Below are 23,645 nucleotides of genomic sequence, written 5' to 3' on the forward strand. Positions count from 1 at the left end.
ATGGATTTTTGGGGGGACGCCCACTCCATTTTTTTTAATTTTGGTGCAGGGTTCCCCTTAAAATCCATACCTGAAGGGCCTGGTAATGGACTGGGGGGATCCCATGCCGTTTTTTTCAATGATTTTTATCTGTATTGCGGGGACCAACAATTATAGCCACTAGTACTTTTAAATGACTTTTATTCCTTTAGAAATTTCATTTTGCTGTCAGACTGTTCTAAACACGGGAAACATGTGCCCCTTTACAGGCATACTATAGACACCCCCCAGGTACAAAATTTAAAGGGATATTACACTTTTATTGTTTGACTTTAAGCATTATTAAAATCACTGCTCCCGAAAAAACGGCCATTTTTAAAACTTTTTTTGCATTGATCCAGGTACCCTGGGGGAGGACCCGGGTCCCCAAACACTTTTTATGACAATAACTTGCATGTAAGCCTTTAAAATTAGCACTTTTGATCTTTTCACGTTCATATCCTATAGACTTTAACGGTGTTTGCGTGTTCAAACTAATTTTTTGCCTGTTAGCATGTTCTACTGTGAACCGAACCGGGGGGGTGTTCGGCTCATCCCTATTGCTGACCACTGCGCTCTATACACAGGACTGTATATGACATGTTACTGACCACTGCACTCTATACACGGGACTGTATATGACATGCTCCTGACCACCGCACTCTATACACGGGACTGTATATGACATGTTCCTGACCACCGCACTCTATACATGGGACTGTATATGACATGTTCCTGATCACCGCACTCTATACACGGGACTGTATATGACATGTTCCTGACCACCGCACTCTATACACGGGACTGTATATGACATGTTCCTGACCACCGCACTCTATACACGGGACTGTATATGACATGTTCCTGATCACCGCACTCTATACACAGGGCTGTATATGACATGTTCCTGACCACCGCACTCTATACACAGGACTGTATATGACATGTTCCTGACCACCGCACTCTATACACAGGACTGTATATGACATGTTCCTGACCACTGCACTCTATACACAGGACTGTATATGACATGTTCCTGACCAATGCACTCTATACACAGGACTGTATATGACATGTTCCTGACCACTGCACTCTATACACAGGACTGCATATGACATGTTCCTGACCACTGCACTCTATACCCAGGACTGTATATGACATGTTCCTGACCACTGAACTTGGTACCCAGGTCTGCATATTATATACTCCTGCCCGCTGCACTCTGGGCCATTATTCACAGTTAATTCCAAACTGATGACTTGTGAAGGCTTTTAACAGATCACCTAGGAGAAATTGTTGGATACTGTCATCGTTGCACCGACACACACCACCATAATTTTTTTTCACAATACATTTTTTATTTAAATGATCTTTTTCCTCCTTTTTTTTTTCTTAATCAGATACTTTTAATTGGAATTTTTTTTAAAATTTATAACAAGACATGCCCACTAAACATACACAAGAAAAATTGCCTTTTAACAAGATTGCAGTCATAGAATCTGGAAATAGTAAAGAAAGAAATCCAATTGGTCAGGAAAATGACGTGTCTGGAATGTGGAGGCGGAGTCATTATTAATTTGTGTACAATACAATACACAACGTGTTACATTATTATAACAAAGTATTGTAGAAAAGATCACACCATAGAAAATGGGGGAAAATAGAAAATAAACCTGGATATGAAGGTGACATTTGTGTATGAGGAACACCTTAACAATTACCACCATTTTATTCTCCAGGGCCTCTGCTTTCAGAAAATATATGTTTGGGGGTTTTATCTAATCTTCAGGCCCAAAATCAGCATTTTATCATGTGTGCAAAAATAATGGAAAACCAGCTCTGGCAGTGAAAGGGTTAATGTGAGCTAGATGGGATCACTCTGCTGTGGTCACACTCTAAACATTAGAGCTCCCCCTAGCTGCAGCCTGGTAATAACATTGCTAGGAGGTCTATTCATTTATCTGCTACATACTTCCCATCTTTATATAAACGTCTCCTGACATTTAGGGGTCTGTTCTTAATAAACTGCATAGCAGTTAGCCTGGGGAAAGTGCATGTACATTCCTTCTCTGTGAATGGGTGAAAAAGGTGAATGAAAGGTGAAAAATTTGTTATACGAACATGACAAAGATTTTCTCAGTCATGATTAATTCTGGCAGTAATTTAATTAAAGGGGTTGTATGGGTTCGATTTTTTTTAAAATAACAAACATGTTATACTTACCTCCACTGTGCAGGTCGTTTTGCACAGAGTGGCCCTGATTCTGCTGTTGTGGGGTCCCCCGGCGGCTGTCTCAGCTCTTCCCCGCTAAAGCTAACCACCTCTGGGAACTTCTTTCCCGAGGGGGTTAGCTTGCGGGCGCGCTCCTGTGTCAAACAGTTGGCGTCCATAGACACCAAGTGTATGACTCGGTCCCGCCCACCCGGCGGCCACATCATTGGATGTGATTGACAGGAGCGCAAGCCAATGGCTGCACTGCTATCAATCTACCCAATCAATGGCCAGACTCAGTGGAGAAGAGGACGCCGGGGACGCGCACAGCAGGTGAACGGGCTCAGGTAAGTAAAAGGGGGGGCTGGGGGGCCCATGACAGCGAAGTGTTTTTTCACCATAATGCATAGGATGTATTAAGGTGAAAAAACACTAACCTTTACAACCCTCTAAGTCTCCACCCCACAAAATGTACTCCATTGTAGCCAATGAAAGATAATGACTCCATTTTTATTTTTCTACTGCTATCAATGGCCAACACTGTACAACACTTCATCCATGTCTTTGGTGATCTCTGATCTTCTTATCAACTGTTTCTTACATGATGAAGATCAGCCATGGAGTATATCTGAGGTGTATATCAGGGTGTGCTTCTTCCCCACATGAGAGCTGTGATGTCCAGCAACATTCATATAGAAGACATTTCCCACACTCAAGGCACTAATGCACCTCAAGGGTTGTGTGGGATCCCTGATGTACAGGAAGACAGGACTTCAGTGAGGAACAATTCCCTCACTCAGGACAGGAATACGGCTTCTCCCCCGTGTGAGATCTCTGATGTGTGTAAAGACTGGACTTCTGTGAAAAACATTTACCGCACTCAGGACAGGAATACGGCTTCTCACCTGTGTGAGATCTCTGATGTATGGAAAGATTGGACTTGTGTGAAAAACATTTCCCGCACTCAGGACAGGAATACGGCTTCTCCCCCGTGTGAGATCTCTGATGTATGTAAAGATTGGCCTTGTCTGAGAAACATTTCCCGCACTCAGGACAGGAATACGGCTTCTCCCCTGTGTGAGATCTCTGATGTGTGTAAAGATGGGACTTCTGTGAAAAACATTTCCCACACTCAGGACAGGAATGCGGCTTTTCCCCCGTGTGAGATCTCTGATGTCTATTAAGATTGCACTTCACAGAAAAACATTTTCCGCAATCAGGACAGGAATATTGCTTCTCCCTTGTGTGAGATTTCTGATGTGTGTAAAGATTGTTCTTCTGTGAATAACATTTCCCGCACTCAGGACATGAATACGGCTTCTCCCCCGTGTGGGATGTTTGATGTATGCCAAGACTGGACTTGTGCGAAAAACATTTCCCGCACTCAGGACAGGAATACGGCTTCTCCCCCGTGTGTGATCTTATATGCTCATTAAGCTTGGATGTTAAACGGAAACACTTCCCGCACTCAGGACAGGAATACGGCTTTTCCCCCGTGTGTGATCTTATATGCTCATTAAGCTTGGATTTTAAACGGAAACGCTTCCCGCACTCAGGACAGGAATACGGCTTCTCCCCCGTGTGAGTTCTTATATGTACATTAAGATGGAATTTAGAAGGGAAACACTTCTTGCACTCAGTACAGGAATACGGCTTCTCTCCTGTGTGAGATCTTTTATGCACATTAAGATGGGATTTAGAAGGGAAACACTTCCCACACTCAGTACAGGAAAACCTCTTCTCTGTTGGAAGGACGGCACCGTCCCTCACAGTCTGAGGTTCCTCAGGATAAGAGGAATACGATGGTCCATCTACACTGTGTGGTGCCGGATGGACATTTGAGGTAGTCGGGTTTTCTCCTGGACTATACTGTGTGATGTCCTCATCTTCTACTTTACAGTCTGGAGACAAAGTGAGACAATCTTTTGAGGTTTTCCTCATCTCCCGTCTATCTACTAAAATAGAAATAAAAGATTATTACTAGACATGAGCAGATTGGTTCCCCTAAACCAGGACTCCGCCTACATCAGGCAGCTTTGTCTCTGAGAATCTTACAATTCCCCCCTCAAGCTAACTAGTAAATGGGTCCTCTGATCTCCTACCAGTTCATTTCTTTATTCATGGACCTTAGTCAGAGAGTGAAGAAACAATGAGAACTGTCTTTTATAGGAGTGACAGTGATGAGGGGATTATAGGACGAGCGTCCTCACCCCCTCTATCACTCATTGCCATCTTCCCAACACAAAGAGTCCTGCACTTCCTTATTTAGCAGAGTGGATAAAAATCAATGATTTAAAAAAAATAGGATTTTTTGTCATACTTACCTGTAAAATCCTTTTCTTTGAGTACATCATGAGACACAGAGTCAGTCTAATATTCATTACCTGTTGGGTTATACTTCATCATCAGGTGAATTGACACTGGTAGACCAAAGGTCATTAGAAAGGAAGTGATCCCCTATATAACCCCTCCCATACAGGAAGCACATCCGTTTTGTAGCAAGCACTGAATCTTCAACAAAGAGGGGAGGGATCTCTGTGTCCCATGATGTACTCAAAGAAAAGGATTTTACAGATAAGTATGATGTAAAAATCCTAGTTTCTTTTTCATACATCATGGAACACAGAGTCAGGCTAATATTCATTACCTGCTGGGACATCCCAGAGCAATAGCCTTGAGGGGAGGGAGACACCCTGCCAAATAATAGCCATCAGAACTTTATGCGGCAGCCTGCAGTACACTGCGGCCGAATCCTCGGCTGCTCGAACATCCACTTGATAACATTTTGTGAATGTATGCACTGAAGATCAGGTAGCAGCCTTACAAATCTGAGCCACAGATATCGGATGGCGAAAAACCCAGAAGGTTCTTACCTCCCTGGTAGAATGAGTTCTTACCCTAAAGGGAGGAGCTTTATGTTTCAGACCGTAGGCCTGAATGACCAATTGACGGGACCCCTTTTTGGGTCCTTTTGGTAAAACAAAAAAAACAAAAACAAAAAAAGAGTCTGGTCTTCAGATCTCCGCAGATCTAAGCAAATAAACCTTGACTGCCCGGACAACGTCCAGAGAATGCAATCTGTCTTCCGCCAAACGAGGCTGAGAGAAAAAAGAAGGCAAAATAATGTCCTGATTTAAATGAAAGGCTGACACCACTTTTGGCAAAAAGGATGGAACAGGTCGTAACACGACCCTGTCGTGGTGAAGGATCAAGTACGGTTCCCTGCATGAAAGGGTCACCAACTATGACACCCTTCTAGCCGAGGTGATAGCCATCAGGGCTAGCTTGTGTGACAGCAAGTTTAATGGAATTTCCTTAATAGGTTCATATGGCTCTTTCTGTAACACAGTCAGCACCAAATTCAAATCCCAAAGACAGATAGGTGACCTAATGGGGGGAAGCAAACGAGTTGCCCCCTGCATAAAGGTTCGGATCAGTAAATGGGAGGCTAAAGGACTTTGGAAGAATACTGATAGGGCCGAAACTTGACCTCTGATTGTACTCAAAGCCAATTTGATTTCTACAGCCGACTGTAGAAAAGAGAGAATTCTCCCAATCACGCATTTCCGTGGATGCCATATTCTGGCTTCAAGCCATACAAGTCTTCCAGACCTTATGACAGATCTTCCTAGTGACAGCTTTTCTAGCATTCACTATGGGAGACATCACTGATCCCGAGATGCCACGGTCATTCAACACCCTGGCTTCAATAGCCATGCCGTCAAATTTAGAGACTGTAAATTGGATGGTGGAATATAGGACCTTGAGACAGTAGATCAGTAGATCAGGGCGCCGTGGAAGCGTCCATGGCCTGTCTATTGTCAGTCTCACAATCTCTGGGAACCAAGGCCTTCTGGGCCAGGCTGGTGCCACCAGAATGACTGGAACTCCCTCTCTCCAAATCCTACGCAACAAATGTGGAAGGAGAGGGATCAGAGGGAAAGCATAAACCAGTGAGTATTGGCTCCATGAAACTATTAGAGCATCTGCTCCAATTGCCAGAGGATCTCTTGTTTGGGACACAAACTGGTGTACTGTGTTATTGAACCTGGATGCCAGTAGGTCGACCTCTGGCCATCCCCAATGTTTGCAAATTTCCTGGAACACGTCTGGGTGTAGGGACCATTCCCCTGGGCAGATCTGCTGGCGGCTGAGATAATCTGCCTTCCAGTTTTCTACTCCAGCGATATGGACTGCTGATATAATCGGCACCTGTTCCTCTGCCCAGGCTAGTATTTAGTTCACCTCCTTCAGAGCTGAACTACTCCTGGTACCGCCTTGGTGGTTTATATAGGCCACTGCCATGGCATTGTCGGACTGAACCCTGATAGGGCAGTCCTGAAGCTCCACCGTCCATGCCTGTAATTCCAGGACATTCATGGGCAGGATCTGTTCTGTCCTTGACCATTTCCCCTGAGCTATGAGCCCTTCTAGGGTCGCTCCTCAGCCTGAGAGACTGGCATCTGTAGCCAGTACTCTCTAAGTTACCGAGAGAAAGGATTTTCCCTTTCGCAGGTTCTGGTCCTGCAACCACTAGTTTAGGCTTAAACGTGCCTGAGGAGATAAGCACATTGGATAATCCAGGGCTTGTCCTCTTCTGTTCCAAGCCAAAAAGATGTCTCGTTGTAGAGGTCTGGAATGGAACTGGGCATAGGGCACTGCCTCGAAAGAGGATACTATCCTCCCTAGAAGACTTATACAGAGCCGAATGGAGGGTTGTCTGGTGCCCCTTATCTAACGCACCTGATTCTTCAGGGCACAGACCCTTGCGGGTGGCAAGAATAGTCTTACTTGGACCGTATCTAGTATCAGACCTAAATACTTTAGACTTTAAGCTGGCCTCAAGGTTGATTTTTTGGTATTTATGATCCAGCCTAAGCTTTCCAAATACCGCACTGTACATGTTATGCTCTGTTGTAGAGCCTGTAGTGAGTGATCTCTGAGCAGGAGGTCGTCCAGATACCCGAGGACCAAAATCCATTGGGCCCTTAAAAGACCCAGTACTGGTGCTAGGACCTTTGTGAACACCCAGGGAGCTGGAGAAAGCAAGAAGGGTAGAGCCACAAACTGAAAATGACATTCCTCTGCTGCGACTCGCAGGAACCTCTGATGAGGTTGAAAGATAGGTACGTGTAGATACGCGTCCTTTATATCTATGGAGGCTAGAAAGTCTCCCATTTGGAGTGAGGCTACTACTGAGCGGACAGACCCCATCCAAAAGGATTGGATCAGTAGATACTGGTTCAGGGATCTTAGGTCCAAAATGGGCCTGTTGTCCCCATTTGGTTTTTGAACCATAAACAGGTTTGAGTAAAATCCTGTGCCCTTTTCGGATACAGGGACCTGTATAATCACTCCCTGATGCACTAAATGATGTAGTGCCTGAAACAATAAGTCTCGTTTTGGAGGATCCGAGGGAACGCTGGATCTTAAAAACCTCTGAGGGGAAACCCCCTGCAACTCCAGCTTGTAACCGCGGGATATAGTTGAGGTGACCACTCGTCCTGAACTATTGTTCTCCAAATGTCCGCAAAGTGCAGCAGCCTTCCCCCCACCCAATAGAGTGGGGGCGTGTCCTCAAAAGGAGGGCTTGGTGCTAGATTTAGAAGAATATTGGACCCAGGTATTTTTCTAGCCCTGGCCTTGTGACTTGCCTCTGGTTCTAGCTCCCTGTTGGCGGCGGAACTGCCTTGGTGCTGAGACATTTGAGGAAACAGTCCCTGAAGTTTTAAACGAGGGATGCCTAGTGCTTTTCTTCACAGGAAGTAAAGAACTCTTCCCTCCGGAAATCTTTTGGATAGATTTGTCCAGATGATCGCCAAATAAACATTCCCCATGAAAGGGGAAACCTGCCAATAACTTCTTACAAGGAAGCTCGGCTGACCAGTTCTTAAGCCACAAAAGTCTGCGCATATGTACAGACAAGAGAGCCAGACGAGAAACCTGCTGTATTGAATCCTTTAAGGTGTCAACAGCAAAACACAGCGCTCAAGGAATATCTGCCTCCTGACTAGGCCTATCAGGCCATTGGACCTGGTCCTTTATGGACTGGCAAATACCAATTGCTGCAACAGCTGGCTGAATAGCTGAACTGGTCAAAGAAATGGAAGCCTTTAATAATGACTCCAATTTCTTGTCAGCAGGGTCCTTCAGGCCCAGTGCATTATCCACTGGACAAGTTAAGTTCTTGTTTAACGAAGAGACTGCTGCATCTATGGCTGGCATGCTCCATTTCTTAGTGAACTTTTCATTCATGTCAGGGTGTTCCCTGAAAATCCTTGCATTATATATATAATATTATACAATCCCACATACCCAATTCTATACCCACAGTTGATCCAGAAGAAGGCGAAAAACCCCAGCAGAGCATGATCCAATTTGCTACAGCAGGGGTAAAAATTCCTTCCTGATCCCCCAAGAGGCAATCAGATTTTCCTCGGATCAACTTTACCTATAAATGTCAGTACCCAAAGTATCACGGACAGTACTCAATTTTCTCTGTATTTGGAGATGAAATCTCTTTTCCTCTATATGTAAAGAGTGGCCCCTTGTCCTCCAGTTCCCCAATATACACCACCTGTTCCAACAGAGGGTGTAAGGGGAAAGCCTGTGTGGCCTGAAGAGGCCTCAGGGACCCCAAAGAGGACCAGGGGGGCTCAGTAACCTCTGCAAGAGGCAACTTAAAGGCAGAGCGAACCATTTCAGTAAGAGTCATGGTCAAAAGCCTCTGTGATTGAGAGGTATATACCAACTGGATATCTTCTTGTCCAGATTGCTCGGAAGCAGACTCATCTGCCGGGCACTCCACTGAATACTGAGCTTTTAGCTCTTCCCCATCCTCAACCCATTCCTGCTCCAGACTAGGAGGCTCTGGGGAGGGGGATCTTGCCACCCTGCGGGATGAAGGCAATCCTGTCAGCAATCCTGTGCTCTAACTCAGCTAGGGCTGAGGACAGTTCATCCTCAGTGATAAAGGGTGACGCAGCAGCATTGACTGTAGCCACGATAGTAGATAGGCGCAGCAGCTCAGCTTGCCGGGAGCCTCTGGTCCTTCAGGGGATACAACACTAGGGATATGACTAGGTTCATCATGGACTACTGATGACATAGGTGTGCCCTTCCCTGTAGTGTTAGTCCCACTCCTCTTTTTTCAAGACATTTACTAGCCACAAAACAGGAGTACCTGGGTGTAGATTTAACACACCTCAGAAGGGAGACCCTTTAATAGGGCTCACCAAGCCCCTATGCAACAATCCTGCTGAGCACCTTTAGCCTGTCAAGCAACTCTCGGTGACTCACGTGACCCGAATAAGGAGAAATGAACCGCTGCAAATGCCTGGTTCAGAGTCTGCTCTGTGTCTCACAGCTGCCTTCTGGAAGCACCGCATGTTTGGCAAACACAGCTTAAATAAGCAGGCTGTGTGCCAGAACGTTCTGTGCATGCATGCGTATGCACGTGCTTGGTCCCGGCGAACAGGCATGACGCAAATCTTTGTGCGCCCAAAAAGATGAAGCCACGTGCACAATGGCTGTGAAACAAACAAACTGCAAACAAACTGCGAAGGCACGTGCGGCACGAATGATCATGCGCCATCATACTGGTAAAAAATAGTCAGACACAAGCAAAAAAGGTACACTTTGCAAACAATTAGCCCAAAACTCCCCCGTATGGTCACCCCACACAGGTGTCCAGCCTCTAGCTAGCTTGACTGATTGTTACAATCACTGGGGCACCCCACAATAAGTAAATAAGGGGGTTTCACTTACCCGTCCAGGCACAGGGCAGGTTAGAAACTAAGAGCCCGATCTTCACCCTTCACGGCGGGTTCCTGTCACTTTGACATTCAAGGACTGGGTACCCTTTCATGTTTAGGTTCCACTCCCTTGGACCTATACAGTACCCTGCAGGAAATGCCTTAGCGCTGTAGTGTCCAGGATTTCAACTCCGCAGGGTCCAGCGCCCGGAGGCCACATTACAGGCAAAACCTCGCAGGATCTTGAGTCTTCTTTGCGAGGCTCGGGTACCATTTATCTAAGCATAAAAGCCTGTGTCAAATGGATCCGATCGGTCAATCCCTTGATTCATCTTGGAACCGTTTGTGGGACTAGAGACCTGGAGCTCAGAGAGCTCAAACAAACCGTGCCATCCACCTTGTAGACACTGGTAAAAAAACTGATGTGCTTCCTGTGTGGGAGGGGTTATATAGGGGATCACTTCCTGTCTAAAGACTTTTGGTCTACCAGTGTCCATTCACCTGATGATGAAGTATAACCCAGTAGGTAATGAATATTAGCCTGACTCTTTGTCCCATGATGTATGAAAAAATAAAAAATTAAAAAACATAGCTTTACAATCACTTTAAGGTTCGAAAGTCTGAGGATGTTATCACGTATAGTCAACATGTAAAAGTCTGTGCTCCAATCAAATCATCAGATATAAAATGTCCAGCTGGTAGGAAATGGGTGTAAAAGAAGTCAGGACCATGTAATGTACAACTTATTATATAGAATACAACAGTTAGGATTTTATAGTATCAGAATGGTGTAATGTACAACATAGAGTATATAGTGCAGGGGTCAGGAGTATGTAATGTACAATATAGAGTATATAGTGCAGGGGTCAGGAGTATGTAATGTACAATATAAATTATACAGTGTAAGGGTCAGGACTCATAATATTGGTATTCAGTAATCAGTGGAAGATTAAATGTTTACATGAGACAAGTTGCAGTGGTCCCACACCGCTGCCTCCCATCTCCTGAGACTGTGAGGACTGGAAAGGATAAAGAAGAAAGTGTAAAAAGAAGTGTGAAGGGGAGACAACAAAGGGTTAACAGGAGAGGTGCTAAGAGGGGAGGTGATAGTGAGAAGAGTCCGAGGGGGAGTGGCATTATTTAAGGAGGAGGCGGTACTTGCTGAGTAACAGAAGATGGTAGAGAGAAAGGAGGAGGCAGTTTTTCCCACCCGCCCTCCCTATATGGTGTTTGTTTGATTTCTTTCATTTCAGGTGCGTTGGAATCTGGTCGTCTTGGCAGCTGTGGATTGGCGGTGTATTGTTGGTCTTTGATGGTGGCAGTAAACATATGTGATGGAAGGGGTGGGGGGCTCATCGGTAGTATGTGCCCCTCTGGTGTTAGCTGGAATACGGTAATGGTTGCACTGCAGGAAGGGGGTTGTCTCTGAGCTGGTGAAATGGCTGGAGGCCTATCATGGTGAAAAAGGTCCCGCAGTGTATTGGTGGAATATGTGTTCGGGGGTGCCGTCAAAGACCAACAGACTGGGATTAAACTAAGTTGTTGCAGATGTTATATTTTGATATTGAAATTATTTAATATTGTGTTAATAAAAAGGCTGCTATGGCCATTTATACTCCAAATTAAGGTGTTGTCTCATCATTTAAAGGGGATATAAGGGGGTGTTGGAGTACGAGTGGTTAAGCAGTAAAAGGAAGGTTGGGTACATCTGGACTACACTAGTCATGCACTCAGTGACTTGGGTCTGAGACTATACAGACATATCCCTCCACCCAGCACAGCCAGCAAATAACAGAGCAAGTAATCCTCAGAGAATTGTTCTGTCAGAGATTTTGCCATACCCGGGTATGGGGCAGAGGACCCAAAGCACATACCCCAGGTGTCTAGATCTAGTAACGTCTATGGTAAAAATGAACATTTTGCTGCCAGCTGAACCCCAGAATCTCCATAAATCCAGTCTAGATACATAAATTGTGTCTGCAGCACAGAGAAGGAAGATTATCCGAGAGAAATACAGGAATACAGGACGGGGAACACAGCTCAGGAAAGTGACCAGGGGATTACAGGCTGATATCACCCAGTCCCCACCCTACTCTGGACCAATCAGTGAGCAGTATGGGTGGAGGAATGTATTTAGTGTTAATGACCCACCTGTGCTGATCTCTGTAGGAGTGTCCTCCTCTATAAATGTCCCCGTTATTCCATCCTCCTCCATAGACTGCTGATCATCCCTCACATACCTCTCTTCTTCTTCTGATTTAACCTCAAATTCTATATCAATTGGATCTCCACTCTAAATCAAGAAAATGAGAGAGAAAATCATCTGTAAAATATAAGCTTTATTATTGTGACATCACAAAAAAATCCACACATTGTCTCCATGAGTCTGTTTTATATCCTCCGTCCCACCAACCTTGTAACATCCACACATTATTTCTACAAGTTCATGTTCTAGATGCTCCGTCCCACCAACCTTGTAACAGTGAGGGATGGTGTGATCTTCCTGTGTGGAATCCCGGGAATACAGAGGACGGGGACATCTCTCTGGTGGGTTCCCATTACTGGATCCATCTGTAGGAAACACACACACTGACTGAATACATTGTTTCTATGTATTTATCAGATGATGGGGGATCTAGGTGGACCCTCCGTACTGCTCTCTCCTTTACAATAAAGTCTCCTCTTACCCGGTGATGTGAGGGGCGGCTGATTGTCCATCATGACGTCCTTGTAGAGATCCTTGTGTCCTTCTAAATACTCCCACTCCTCCATGGAGAAATAGACAGTGACATCCTGACACCTTATAGGAACCTGACACACACAATGATACAGTCACCATCCAGACACATCCCTTGTCTGTTACTGGATAATGTCCCAGAATTCCCAGCACCGCTCACCTCTCCTCCATGATCTCTCTGGTGACTTCTAGAATCTTCTTTGTATTTCTCTATTCTATCAGGGAGGGAGGTGGAGGCAATGTGATGGTCATATGATCTCCAGACTTCACAGGAGGAAAACTCTAGATCTGAACACAAATAGTAAAATCAAATGATATTCCCAGAATCCTCCTCACCTCACCATTCAGTTTTCCATTTTATTAAAGCCCCACTTCAGACTGAGGTTTTGGTTGCAGCCAATAGCTTCATCACTGATCTGTGTATTCTGAGAGCGGAGGAGCGCCCCCCATTGTCAGAATACAATAGTGCAGCGGGGAGGATTCCCCCATCCCCCTCCAATGTGTGGATGGGGGAATCGGTTCCGATTTTTCACTCAGCCCTAGGGTTGCCACCTCATCCCTTTAAACCCGAACACATATGAATTACACGGGTTCTGAGGCTGATTTAATGCAGATAAGGCACCAAGTGAGTTTAATTACCACCTTAATCAGCCACAGAACCTGTGTAATTATTATGTGTTCAGATTTAAAGGGATGAGGTGGCAACTAAGGATGAGCTCCGGCGTGTTCTCACAGCCCACCTGCAGAGCCCGCCAGGAAGTCGGCACTGCGCTGTGCTAATCACAGACAGTGAGACATTTCCTGATCTCTGCAGCCGCACATCGGGACAATGTCTCACTGCCTGTGATTAGTGCTCCGCAGTGCCGACTTCCTGGCGGGCTCTGCACGTGGGCTGTGCAAAAACACCAGAGATCATCCTTAGTGGCAACCCGACTCCGCCCACTGGATGAACAATAAAACTGAACCATGTATGACCAGCTTTGGAAGCAAAATATATTAATCATCAACTGATCCCCCTGAAGGGGTTAATCTACATATTACCTCCTCTGCCGCCAAATCCTGCATTGTCTTCTCTCTACATCCTTCCAAATGGAATGTCCTGTGTACATGACATCACTTCCTGTCTGTATTCCATAGAGACTTCCTATCTGGGTAGAAGTGAGATCACCATCTTGTGGAGATCAGAGGAACTGCAGCCCACAGAATCATCTCAAAGTGTGAACACGGCCTTGTGCTGGGTGTGTATGTACTATATATCCTTCCCCTTTCTCTCCTCCCTGAGTGTGTATGAAGAGGCGGAGCTCTGAGTGTGTATGAAGAGGCGGAGCTCTGAGTTTGTATGAAGAGGCGGAGCTCTGAGTGTGTATGAAGAGGCGGAGCTCTGAGTTTGTATGAAGAGGCAGAGCTCTGAGTGTGTATGAAGAGGCGGAGCTCTGAGCGTGTATGAAGAGGAGGAGCTCTGAGTGTGTATGAAGAGGCAGAGCTCTGAGTGTGTATGAAGAGGCAGAGCTCTGAGTGTGTATGAAGAGGAGGAGCTCTGAGTGTGTATGAAGAGGCGGAGCTCTGAGTGTGTATGAAGAGGCGGAGCTCTGAGTGTGTATGAAGAGGCGGAGCTCTGAGTGTGAATGAAGAGGAAGAGATCTGAATGTGTATGAAGAGGCGGAGCTCTGAGTGTGTATGAAGAGGTGGAGCTCTGAGTGTGTATGAAGAGGCGGAGCTCTGAGTGTGTATGAAGAGGCGGAGCTCTGAGTGTGAATGAAGAGGAAGAGATCTGAATGTGTATGAAGAGGCGGAGCTCTGAGTGTGTATGAAGAGGCGGAGCTCTGAGTGTGAATGAAGAGGCGGAGCTCTGAGTGTGAATGAAGAGGCGGAGCTTCGAGTGTGTATCAAGAGGCAGAGCTCTGAGTGTGTATGAAGAGGCGGAGCCCTAAGTGTGTATGAAGAGGCGGAGCCCTGAGTGTGTATGAAGGGGCGGAGCTCTGAGTGTGTATGAAGAGGCGGAGCTCTGAGTGTGAATGAAGAGGCGGAGCTTCGAGTGTGTATGAAGAGGCAGAGCTCTGAGTGTGTATCAAGAGGCGGAGCCCTAAGTGTGTATGAAGAGGCGGAGCCCTGAGTGTGTGTGAAGAGGCGGAGCTCTGAGTGTGTATGAAGAGGCGGAGCTCTCAGTGTGTATGAAGAGGAGGAGCTCTGAGTGTGTGTGAAGAGGCGGAGCTCTGAGTGTGTATGAAGAGGCAGAGCTCTGAGTGTGTATCAAGAGGCGGAGCCCTAAGTGTGTATGAAGAGGCGGAGCCCTGAGTGTGTATGAAGAGGCGGGGCTCTGAGTGTGTATGAAGAGGCGGAGCTCTGAGTGTGTATGAAGAGGCGGAGTTCTGAGTGTGTATGAAGAGGTGGAGCTTTGAGTGTGTATGAAGAGGCGGAGCTCTGAGTGTGTATGAAGAGGCAGAGCTCTGAGTGTGTATGAAGAGGCGGAGCTCTGAGTGTGTATGAAGAGGCGGAGCTCCTGCTGGAACACCGGTCGGAGGAGGAGTCTAGGAGGGAGACTGACAGAAAGCGCAGCAGACTTGCAGGAGTGAGCGAGGAGGATCCAGTTCCTTTGCCATCGGAGGTGAGGAGAGTGTGAAGGATGTTGGTGACTCTGGTAGATGAAAAGCTGGGAGTCATATTGCTCTGGTGAGTGGGGAAGCACCACTAAGGGGGCGCCCTCACCATCACGTGTGTAAGAGGTGGAAGAAGGCGTGGCTACACTACAGCTGGCACAGTTTGGAGCACCGAGAACTTTACACCTTATCAACTTTTCATTGATTGGTGAATTTTTCAGAACAAAATAAGTTCATTGAAGTAGATGCAAAGTGGAAGTAGTGGACTTGCAGAGAACACTATATTAAGTATAAAATATTGTATGATTACATGAATTTGCACAGGTTTTTAGTTTATTTAATATATCAGCAAATATTATAAGATAAATGAAGTAGATGTAAAGTGGAAGCAGTGGATCTGCAGAGAACATCATCTTGAGCACAAAGCACTTTATGTTATATATGAATTTGCACATGGATCAGTTTACTTCATTTATTGATAAACACCATAAGATGAATGAAGTAGGTGTAAAGTGGAAGCAGTAGATCTGCAGATAATATTATTTGAGCCCCTAGCACTTTATATATGAATGTCTCCACATATTTTAGTGTATTTGTGATGATTTATGTGCACACACAATAGGACAGCGCTGTGACACATAATGCTCTTCTAGTTGATAAAGGGAATACTTACCTTTGTTACAGCAGCAGTCCGGTATAAGTTATTTTTGTAGGTATTTGAGTTGTTACACATAGCGCGGGTTTTATTCTATTTATATTGGTGGCATAATTGCCCAAATCTGGGGATCAGGAGCCATTTCCACCCTTTACTCTCGGCTGGGGTTCTTTGTATCCATATAACAGATGTTCTACATGACTAAATCTGCAATCAATTTTACTGCAAAATCAAAGGGACCAAAATGTCTCCCCCCCGAGCAGTAATATATTTCTATCCCCCTTGGTGGGAGTGGAGGTGACCCATCTATAAGGATATACAGTACATACACACACAGCACAAGGACGTGTTCACACTACCAGACGTTTCTCAGGGCTGCAGTTCCTCTGATCTCCACAAGGTAGTGATCTCACTTCTACCCAGACAGGAAGACTTTATGGAAGACAGGAAGTGATGTCAGGTACAGACAGGAAGTGATGTCAGGTACAGACAGGAAGTTCCGGGTGAGAGGTGAGTCGGGAGGAAGTAGAGAGGAGACGTTGCTGGAAGAGGCAGTAGAGGAGGTAATAAGATCTTATTGTCTATTTACACCCAGTAACCCCCTTTTAGTGAAGGTCAGAAGTATTAGATATTTGTATTTAGTTTTATAAAATGGACAATCTGTAATCCGGATACAATGTATAACGCAGTCAGTTTATCTGTATAATTTGGAGTGTGAGTTCCGGGGTCCCCACAGGGGGAGGACATGAGGCTCCCTCAGTAAGAAGCACATAAATGATTGTATATTGTGTCAGGATAGAGCCAGACACCTCGGCACCACCTGAATCTGAGGTGAGGTCTCTGGCTGAATTCACAACACAAAGAAGGGGGTCAGTCTGGTGAGAGTCGCCTTCCATGATGGACACAGAGAGGAGCTGATGGCTGCAGACCTCACTGGAAGGTGCTTAGAACTGCTGAGTCTGATGGATCAGTATGGACTGGGTGCTACTCTCTGCCCCCCGGGACATATAGTTCTGTATTGTCTGTGCTGCTGAGCTGCAGTCAGACCCTCCCAGCCCCCCTCCAAGGGTCCATGGACTTTACCCTGCCTGACCTGCTTCAGCTATCAGCCCTACCCCTGTCGGCCCGGATCTCTGCCCTGTTCTGGGCTTAGCCCTGTCTGCTTGGATCTCTGTCCTGTTCTGGACTTACCCCTGTCTGCCTGGATCTCTGTCCTGTTCTGGACTTAGCCCTGTCTGCCTGGATCTCTGTCCTGTTCTGGACTTAGCCCTGTCTGCCTGGATCTCTGTCCTGTTCTGGACTTAGCCCTGTCTGCCTGGATCTCTGTCCTGTTCTGGACTTAGCCCTGTCTGCCTGGATCTCTGTCCTTGAATACAGAATCCCCATTTCTGCTGGACCATCCTACGTGGACTATCTGTGTGGTGTTGCATTACCACCCTGAGGAATGTTTTGTTGTACTGTGTCTTGCTACGCTGATGTGCTAACACTGCTCTGCCCATGTGCCAAGGACTTTACCCTCCCCTATACCAAACACTGCTCTGCCCTGTGGACTATCACCCCTTTGCTGTCCCATATTGCTGTCCTGAGGAGCACGCTTCATTGCTGTGCCTTCTGCTTGCCCTGTGGACTACCTCCCCTTTGCTGTCCCATATTGCCACCCTGAGGACCTCTTCATTGCTGTGTCTATTGTTTGTTCTGTAAAGTAATTCTCCTCCTGCCTGTACCCCGAGTCCCCCAATAAACGCCGGCGTGTCGGGTTCCTGGTGATTTGCCTCTGTGTGCTCTCTCTCTGCACTCTTCGTTCATCACACCCCCGTCATCTTCCTCCATAGTCACTGTGATGTCTTTTATCTCCAGCAGATGATGATACACACATATATAGTGTGGAGACCTAGATTAACCCCTTCAGGGGGATCAGTTGATGATTAATATATCTTTCTTCCAAAGCTGGCCATACATGGTTCAGTTTTATCGTTCATCCAGCGGGATGAGAGGAAAAAACTGAAGTGATTCCCCCATCCACACATTGGAGGGGGATGGGGGAATCCTCCCCGCTGCACTATTGTATTCTGACAATGGGGGGCGCTCCTCCGCTCTCAGAATACACAGATCAGTGATGAAGCTATTGGCTGCAGCCGCTGATGGAGTGACTTTTATCCGGCAGTGACCACACATGGATGGAAATGTGACCGATCCCTGCTGAACCAGCTGAATTTCCATGTCTCTATGGTCACCATAAGTGACTTCCTCCCCTCCCCCTCATCTCCTTCATTATTTAAAGTATTGTTAAAGGCTTGTTTTTTGTTTTTTTTAGATAACAAACATGATATTCTGTGGTCCCCTGCTTACAGTCCTGGCCCCTCCCTCCTGCCAATTGCCCCCAGAGCAAGCTGCTTGTTCTGGGGCACCCAAGCAGGCTCACTCCCAAGCTGCTGCTCTGCATGTCCATTCACACACAATGACGCAGCTCAGCCCCACCCCTCCTCCCTCCTCATTGGCTGACTGGCTGTGATTGACAGCAGCGAAAACCAATGGTTCCCACTGCTATCTCAGCATATGAGGAGGGAGAGTCGAGGATTTTGTGCACATCGCTGGAAACATTGATGTCTCTGGTGAGTATGGTGGGGGGGCTGTGAACACAGAACGTTATTTACCTTCATCTATAGAATACATGAGGGTAAAAAACCTTGAGCCTTTAGGACCATTTTCAGTCATGCTGACATAATCTCCCATTGTCTGAGCATCACGGACCCATCATGCCCTGGGCGGTGACGTCACAAGAGGGCGTGGCCTCCGGATGACACAATCCGATTGCCACGCCCCATCGTTATTTAAGGAGTGCAGGACATCAGCGCCGACAGATCAGCAGGACGCAGCATCGGAGGAGGGTCATCGGTGGGAGCGGTGGCAGAGGAAGAAGAACACCGGACAAAGAAGACAGAAGAAGAGCGGAAGAAGAAGCAGGGGGAGAAGGAGAAGAGCGGAGGATGAAGATGCGGGAGAAGATGGAGGAAGACCGGAGGAAGAAGCGGAGAAGAAGATTTTTAATATAAGACTTGTCAAAAACTGTCTACTGTATTTTTTAACACTACACTACTTTTTTTTTAGTGAATGGGTAGGGGTACAATGTACCCCATACTCATTCACATGGGGGGCGGGATCTGGGGGCCCCCTTGTTTAAAGAGAACCCCTCAAACCTCCCCATCAAAATGTCCCTCCATCCAGAGTCAATATGTCCTATGACATCACACTGACCTCACAGCTCCTCCTCCCAATGTCCTTCCATCCAGAGTCTATATGTCCTATGACATCACACTGACCTCACAGCTCCTCCTCCCAATGTTCCTCCATCCAGAGTCTATATGTCCTATGACATCACACTGACCTCACAGCTCCTCCTCCCAATGTCCCTCCATCCAGAGTCTATATGTCCTATGACATCACACTGACCTCACAGCTCCTCCCCCCAATGTCCTTCCATACAGAGTCTATATGTCCTATGACATCACACTGACCTCACAGCTCCTCCCCCCAATGTCCCTCCATACAGAGTCTATATGTCCTATGACATCACACTGACCTCACAGCTCCTCCTCCCAATGTCCCTCCATCCAGAGTCTATATGTCCTATGACATCACACTGATCTCACAGCTCCTCCTCCCAATGTTCCTCCATCCAGAGTCTATATGTCCTATGACATCACACTGACCTCACAGCTCCTCCTCCCAATGTTCCTCCATCCAGAGTCTATATGTCCTATGACATCACACTGACCTCACAGCTCCTCCTCCCAATGTCCCTCCATCCAGAGTCTATATGTCCTATGACATCACACTGACCTCACAGCTCCTCCTCTCAATGTCTATCCATCCAGAGTCTATATGTCCTATGACATCACACTGACCTCACAGCTCCTCCTCTCAATGTCCATCAATCCAGAGTCAGCACATCCTATGACATCACACTGCTTTTATAATGACCCCATCGTAGTGCCTCAGAGCAAAATTATTCAAGAAGGCAGAAGATCCTATTCATTATTATGTCTCTAAAGTTCCAACACTAAACAAAATGAGACCAGAAACAAAGCACAGCCCACACAGAGAATGGAACTTGTGATCCAGTGGACTGGGGACCATAGTGCTTAAATAAATCCTGACCTTCGTATTACCTCCTGATAGCCTCATCCTATTATTGTACAACCAATCCAGATAATTGTCTGTTATTATGTTATCTTTCAACAGGGAAAACTTCATAGATGACGGCACCAATGAGGATGGAGGAGGACCGGAGTCACATAACTGAGAAGATACTAAACCTCACCCTGGAGATCATCTACCTGCTGCCTGGAGAGGTGAGGAGGATTCTGGGAGGTCACATGACATCACTCTTATCTCTATTAATAAAACACAGACCTGACCGGAGAGGCGAGGAGGATTCTGGGAGGTCACATGACATCACTCTTATCTCTATTAATAAAACACAGACCTGACCGGAGAGGTGAGGAGGATTCTGGGAGGTCACATGACATCACTCTTATCTCTATTAAAAAAAAAAACACAGACCTGACCAGAGAGGTGAGAAGGATTCTGGGAGATCACATGACATCACTCTTATCTCTATTAATAAAACACAGACCTGACCGGAGAGGTGAGGAGGATTCTGGGAGGTCACATGACATCACTCTTATCTCTATTAATAAAACACAGACCTGACCGGAGAGATGAGGAGGATTCTGGGAGGTCACATGACATCACTCTTATCTCTATTAATAAAACACAGACCTGACCGGAGAGGTGAGGAGGATTCTGGGAGGGCACATGACATCACTCTTATCTCTATTAATAAAACACAGACCTGACCGGAGAGGTGAGGAGGATTCTGGGAGGTCACATGACATCACTCTTATCTCTATTAATAAAACACAGACCTGACCGGAGAGGTGAGGAGGATTCTGGGATTCTAACATGATATTCCTATTGGTTCCTCAATACAGAGATTTCCTCTTGTGAAGTCAGGTGATCATATGACCATCACAGTGCCTCCATGTGACTCCCTAAAACCTGAGAGACACAACATGCAGAAGATTCTAGAAGTCACCAAGAAGATGATGGAGCTGCTGACAGGAGAGGTGAGGAAGATTCTGGGAATTCTGGGACATTATCCAGTAACAGACAAGGGATGTGTCTGGATGGTGACTGTATCATTGTGTGTGTCAGGTTCCTATAAGGTGTCAGGATGTCACTGTCTATTTCTCCATGGAGGAGTGGGAGTATTTAGAAGGACACAAGGATCTCTACAAGGACGTCATGATGGACAATCAGCCGCCCCTCACATCACCGGGTAAGAGGAGACTTTATTGTAAAGGAGAGAGCAGTACGGAGAGTCCACCTAGATCCCCCCAGGATTACTTGCTCTGTTGTCTGCTGGTTGTGCCGGGTGGAGGGATATGTCTGTATAGTCTCAGACCCAAGTCACTGAGTGCAGTCTCAGGAGATGGGAGGCAGCGGTGTGGGACCTCTGCAACTTGTCTCATGTAAACATTTAATCTTCCACTGATTACTGAATACCAATATTATGAGTCCTGACCCTTACACTGTATAATTTATATTGTACATTACATACTCCTGACCCCTGCACTATATACTCTATGGTGTACATTATATACTCCTGACCCCTGCACTATATACTCTATGTTGTACATTACATCATTTTGATACTATATAGTCCTATCTGTTGTATCTTATACAATATGTTGTACATTACATAGTCCTGACTTTTGCTCTCTCCCCTCTACCCACTGCTATATATATATACACATAATATGTATTCTCTTTTGTTACACCCATTTCCTACCAGCTGGACATTTTATATCTGATGATGTGATTGGAGCACAGACTTTTACATGTTGATAATAATGCAATAACATCCTCAAACTTTGGAACCTTAAACAGAAAGTGATAATGAGGGAGGAGTCAATAACCCAATGATGGGGGTCTTCAGGATCAGTCCAGTTTTCATCTTGGTTGTTCTCCCCCCATCCTCACTCTCTGACCTCTGGTGGGGCTCAGCCCCGCTGTTATTCATGACTAAATCATGGACTAAATAAGGAAGTGCAGGACTTCTTGTGTTGGGAAGATGGCAATAAGTGATAGAGGGGGTGGGGACACTCGTCCTATAATCCCCTCATCACTGTCACTCCTATAAAAGACAGTTCTCGTTGTTTCCTCACTCTCTGACTAAGGCCCATGAATAAAGAAATGAACTGGTAGGAGATCAGAGGACCCATTTACTAGTTACCTTGAGGGGGGAACTGTAAGATCCTCCGAGACAAAGCTGCCTGATGTGGGCGGAGTCCTGGTTTAGGGAAACCAATCAGCTCATGTCTAGTAATAATCTTTTTATCTCTATTTTAGTAGATGGACGGGAGATGAGGAAAACCTCAGAGGATTGTCTCACTTTGTCTCCAGACTGTAAAGTAGAAGATGAGGACATCACACAGTATAGTCCAGGAGAAAACCCGACTACCTCAAATGTCCATCCGGCACCACACAGTGTAGATGGACCATCGTATTCCTCTTATCCTGAGGAACCTCAGACTGTGAGGGACGGTGCCGTCCTTCCAACAGATAAGAGCTTTTCCTGTACTGAGTGCGGGAAGTGTTTTGATTCTAAAACCAATCTTAATATTCATAAAAGATCTCACACAGGAGAGAAGCCGTATTCCTGTACTGAGTGCGGGAAAAGTTTTTCAGAGAAGTCCAATCTTTCCACACATCAGAGATCTCACACGGGGGAGAAGCCGTATTCCTGTACTGAGTGCCGGAAATGTTTTTCAGTGAAGTCCCATCTTTACAGACATCAGAGATCTCACACAAGGGAAAAGCCGTATTCCTGTCCTGAGTGTGGGAAATGTTTTTCAATGAAGTCCTATCTTCGCACACATCAGAGATCTCACAAAAGGGAGAAGCCGTATTCCTGTCCTGAGTGCGGGAAATGTTTTTTACAGAAGTCCAATCTTTACACACATCAGAGATCTCACACGGGGGAGAAGCCATATTCTTGTCCTGAGTGTGGGAAATGCTTTTCACAGAAGTCTAGTCTTCACACACATCAGAGATCTCACACAGGGGAGAAGCCGTATTCCTGTCCCCAGTGTGGGAAATGTTTTTCACACAACTCCAGTTTTAGCATACATCAGAGATCTCACATGGGGGAGAAGCCATATTTCTGTCCTGAGTGAGGGAATTGTTACTCTCTGAAGTCCTGTCTTTCTGTACATCAGGGATTCCACACAACCCTCGAGGTGTATTAGTGCCTTGAGTGCGGGAAATGTCTTCTATATGAATGTTGCTGGACATCACAGCTCTCATGTGGGGAAGAAGCACACCCTGATATACACCTCAGATATACTCCATGGCTGATCTTCATCATGTAAGAAACAATTCCACGGGTGTGAATATTTTTTGAAAAAAACGACTTGTCCAAGGGACTAAAACAGGGTCCCAATCTTCTTGTCCCTTATGACAATCTCCTCGTCTCTTATGACAATCTCCTCATCTCTTATGACAATCTCCTCGTCTCTTATGACAATCTCCTTGTTCCTCATCTTCCAGAGAGCTCAGCAGCGGTGTGGGAGTTCATTGAAAACTACAAGCTGACATCGGCAAAGGAC

General features: G+C 46.0%; 2 protein-coding genes and 1 pseudogene across 3 annotated transcripts in view; 2 read left to right on the forward strand and 1 right to left on the reverse strand.

Annotated features, from left to right (window-relative positions):
- Positions 1-472: 472 nt before the first annotated feature.
- Positions 473-23,645, reverse strand: part of LOC141122003 (uncharacterized) — a 207,768-nt gene continuing 184,595 nt past the window's right edge. The window contains exons 8-9 of the mRNA XM_073611790.1: positions 12,135-12,276; positions 473-4,184 (exon numbers count right to left, since the gene is read on the reverse strand). Coding sequence (XP_073467891.1) covers positions 3,022-4,184; positions 12,135-12,276 — 1,305 coding nt within the window. The 3' untranslated portion in view covers positions 473-3,021. The remainder of the gene's footprint in view (positions 4,185-12,134; positions 12,277-23,645) is intronic.
- The window catches only part of LOC141122013 (gastrula zinc finger protein XlCGF66.1-like), a 152,021-nt gene continuing 144,829 nt past the window's right edge, over positions 16,454-23,645 (forward strand). The window contains exons 1-4 of one of the 2 annotated variants that reach the window (XM_073611809.1): positions 16,454-16,535; positions 20,215-20,324; positions 20,967-21,101; positions 21,190-21,313. In XM_073611809.1, the coding sequence (XP_073467910.1) occupies positions 20,229-20,324; positions 20,967-21,101; positions 21,190-21,313 (355 nt within the window). In that variant the 5' untranslated portion in view covers positions 16,454-16,535; positions 20,215-20,228. Of the gene's footprint in view, positions 16,536-20,214; positions 20,325-20,966; positions 21,102-21,189; positions 21,314-23,645 lie in introns of those variants that run through there. The other variant, XM_073611808.1, reaches the window with a different exon arrangement.
- The window catches only part of LOC141122042 (uncharacterized), a 68,940-nt pseudogene continuing 67,669 nt past the window's right edge, over positions 22,375-23,645 (forward strand).

The sequence above is a fragment of the Aquarana catesbeiana genome, unplaced genomic scaffold (assembly GCF_042186555.1).
Source record: "Aquarana catesbeiana isolate 2022-GZ unplaced genomic scaffold, ASM4218655v1 unanchor237, whole genome shotgun sequence".
Taxonomy (NCBI): Eukaryota; Metazoa; Chordata; class Amphibia; order Anura; family Ranidae; genus Aquarana; species Aquarana catesbeiana.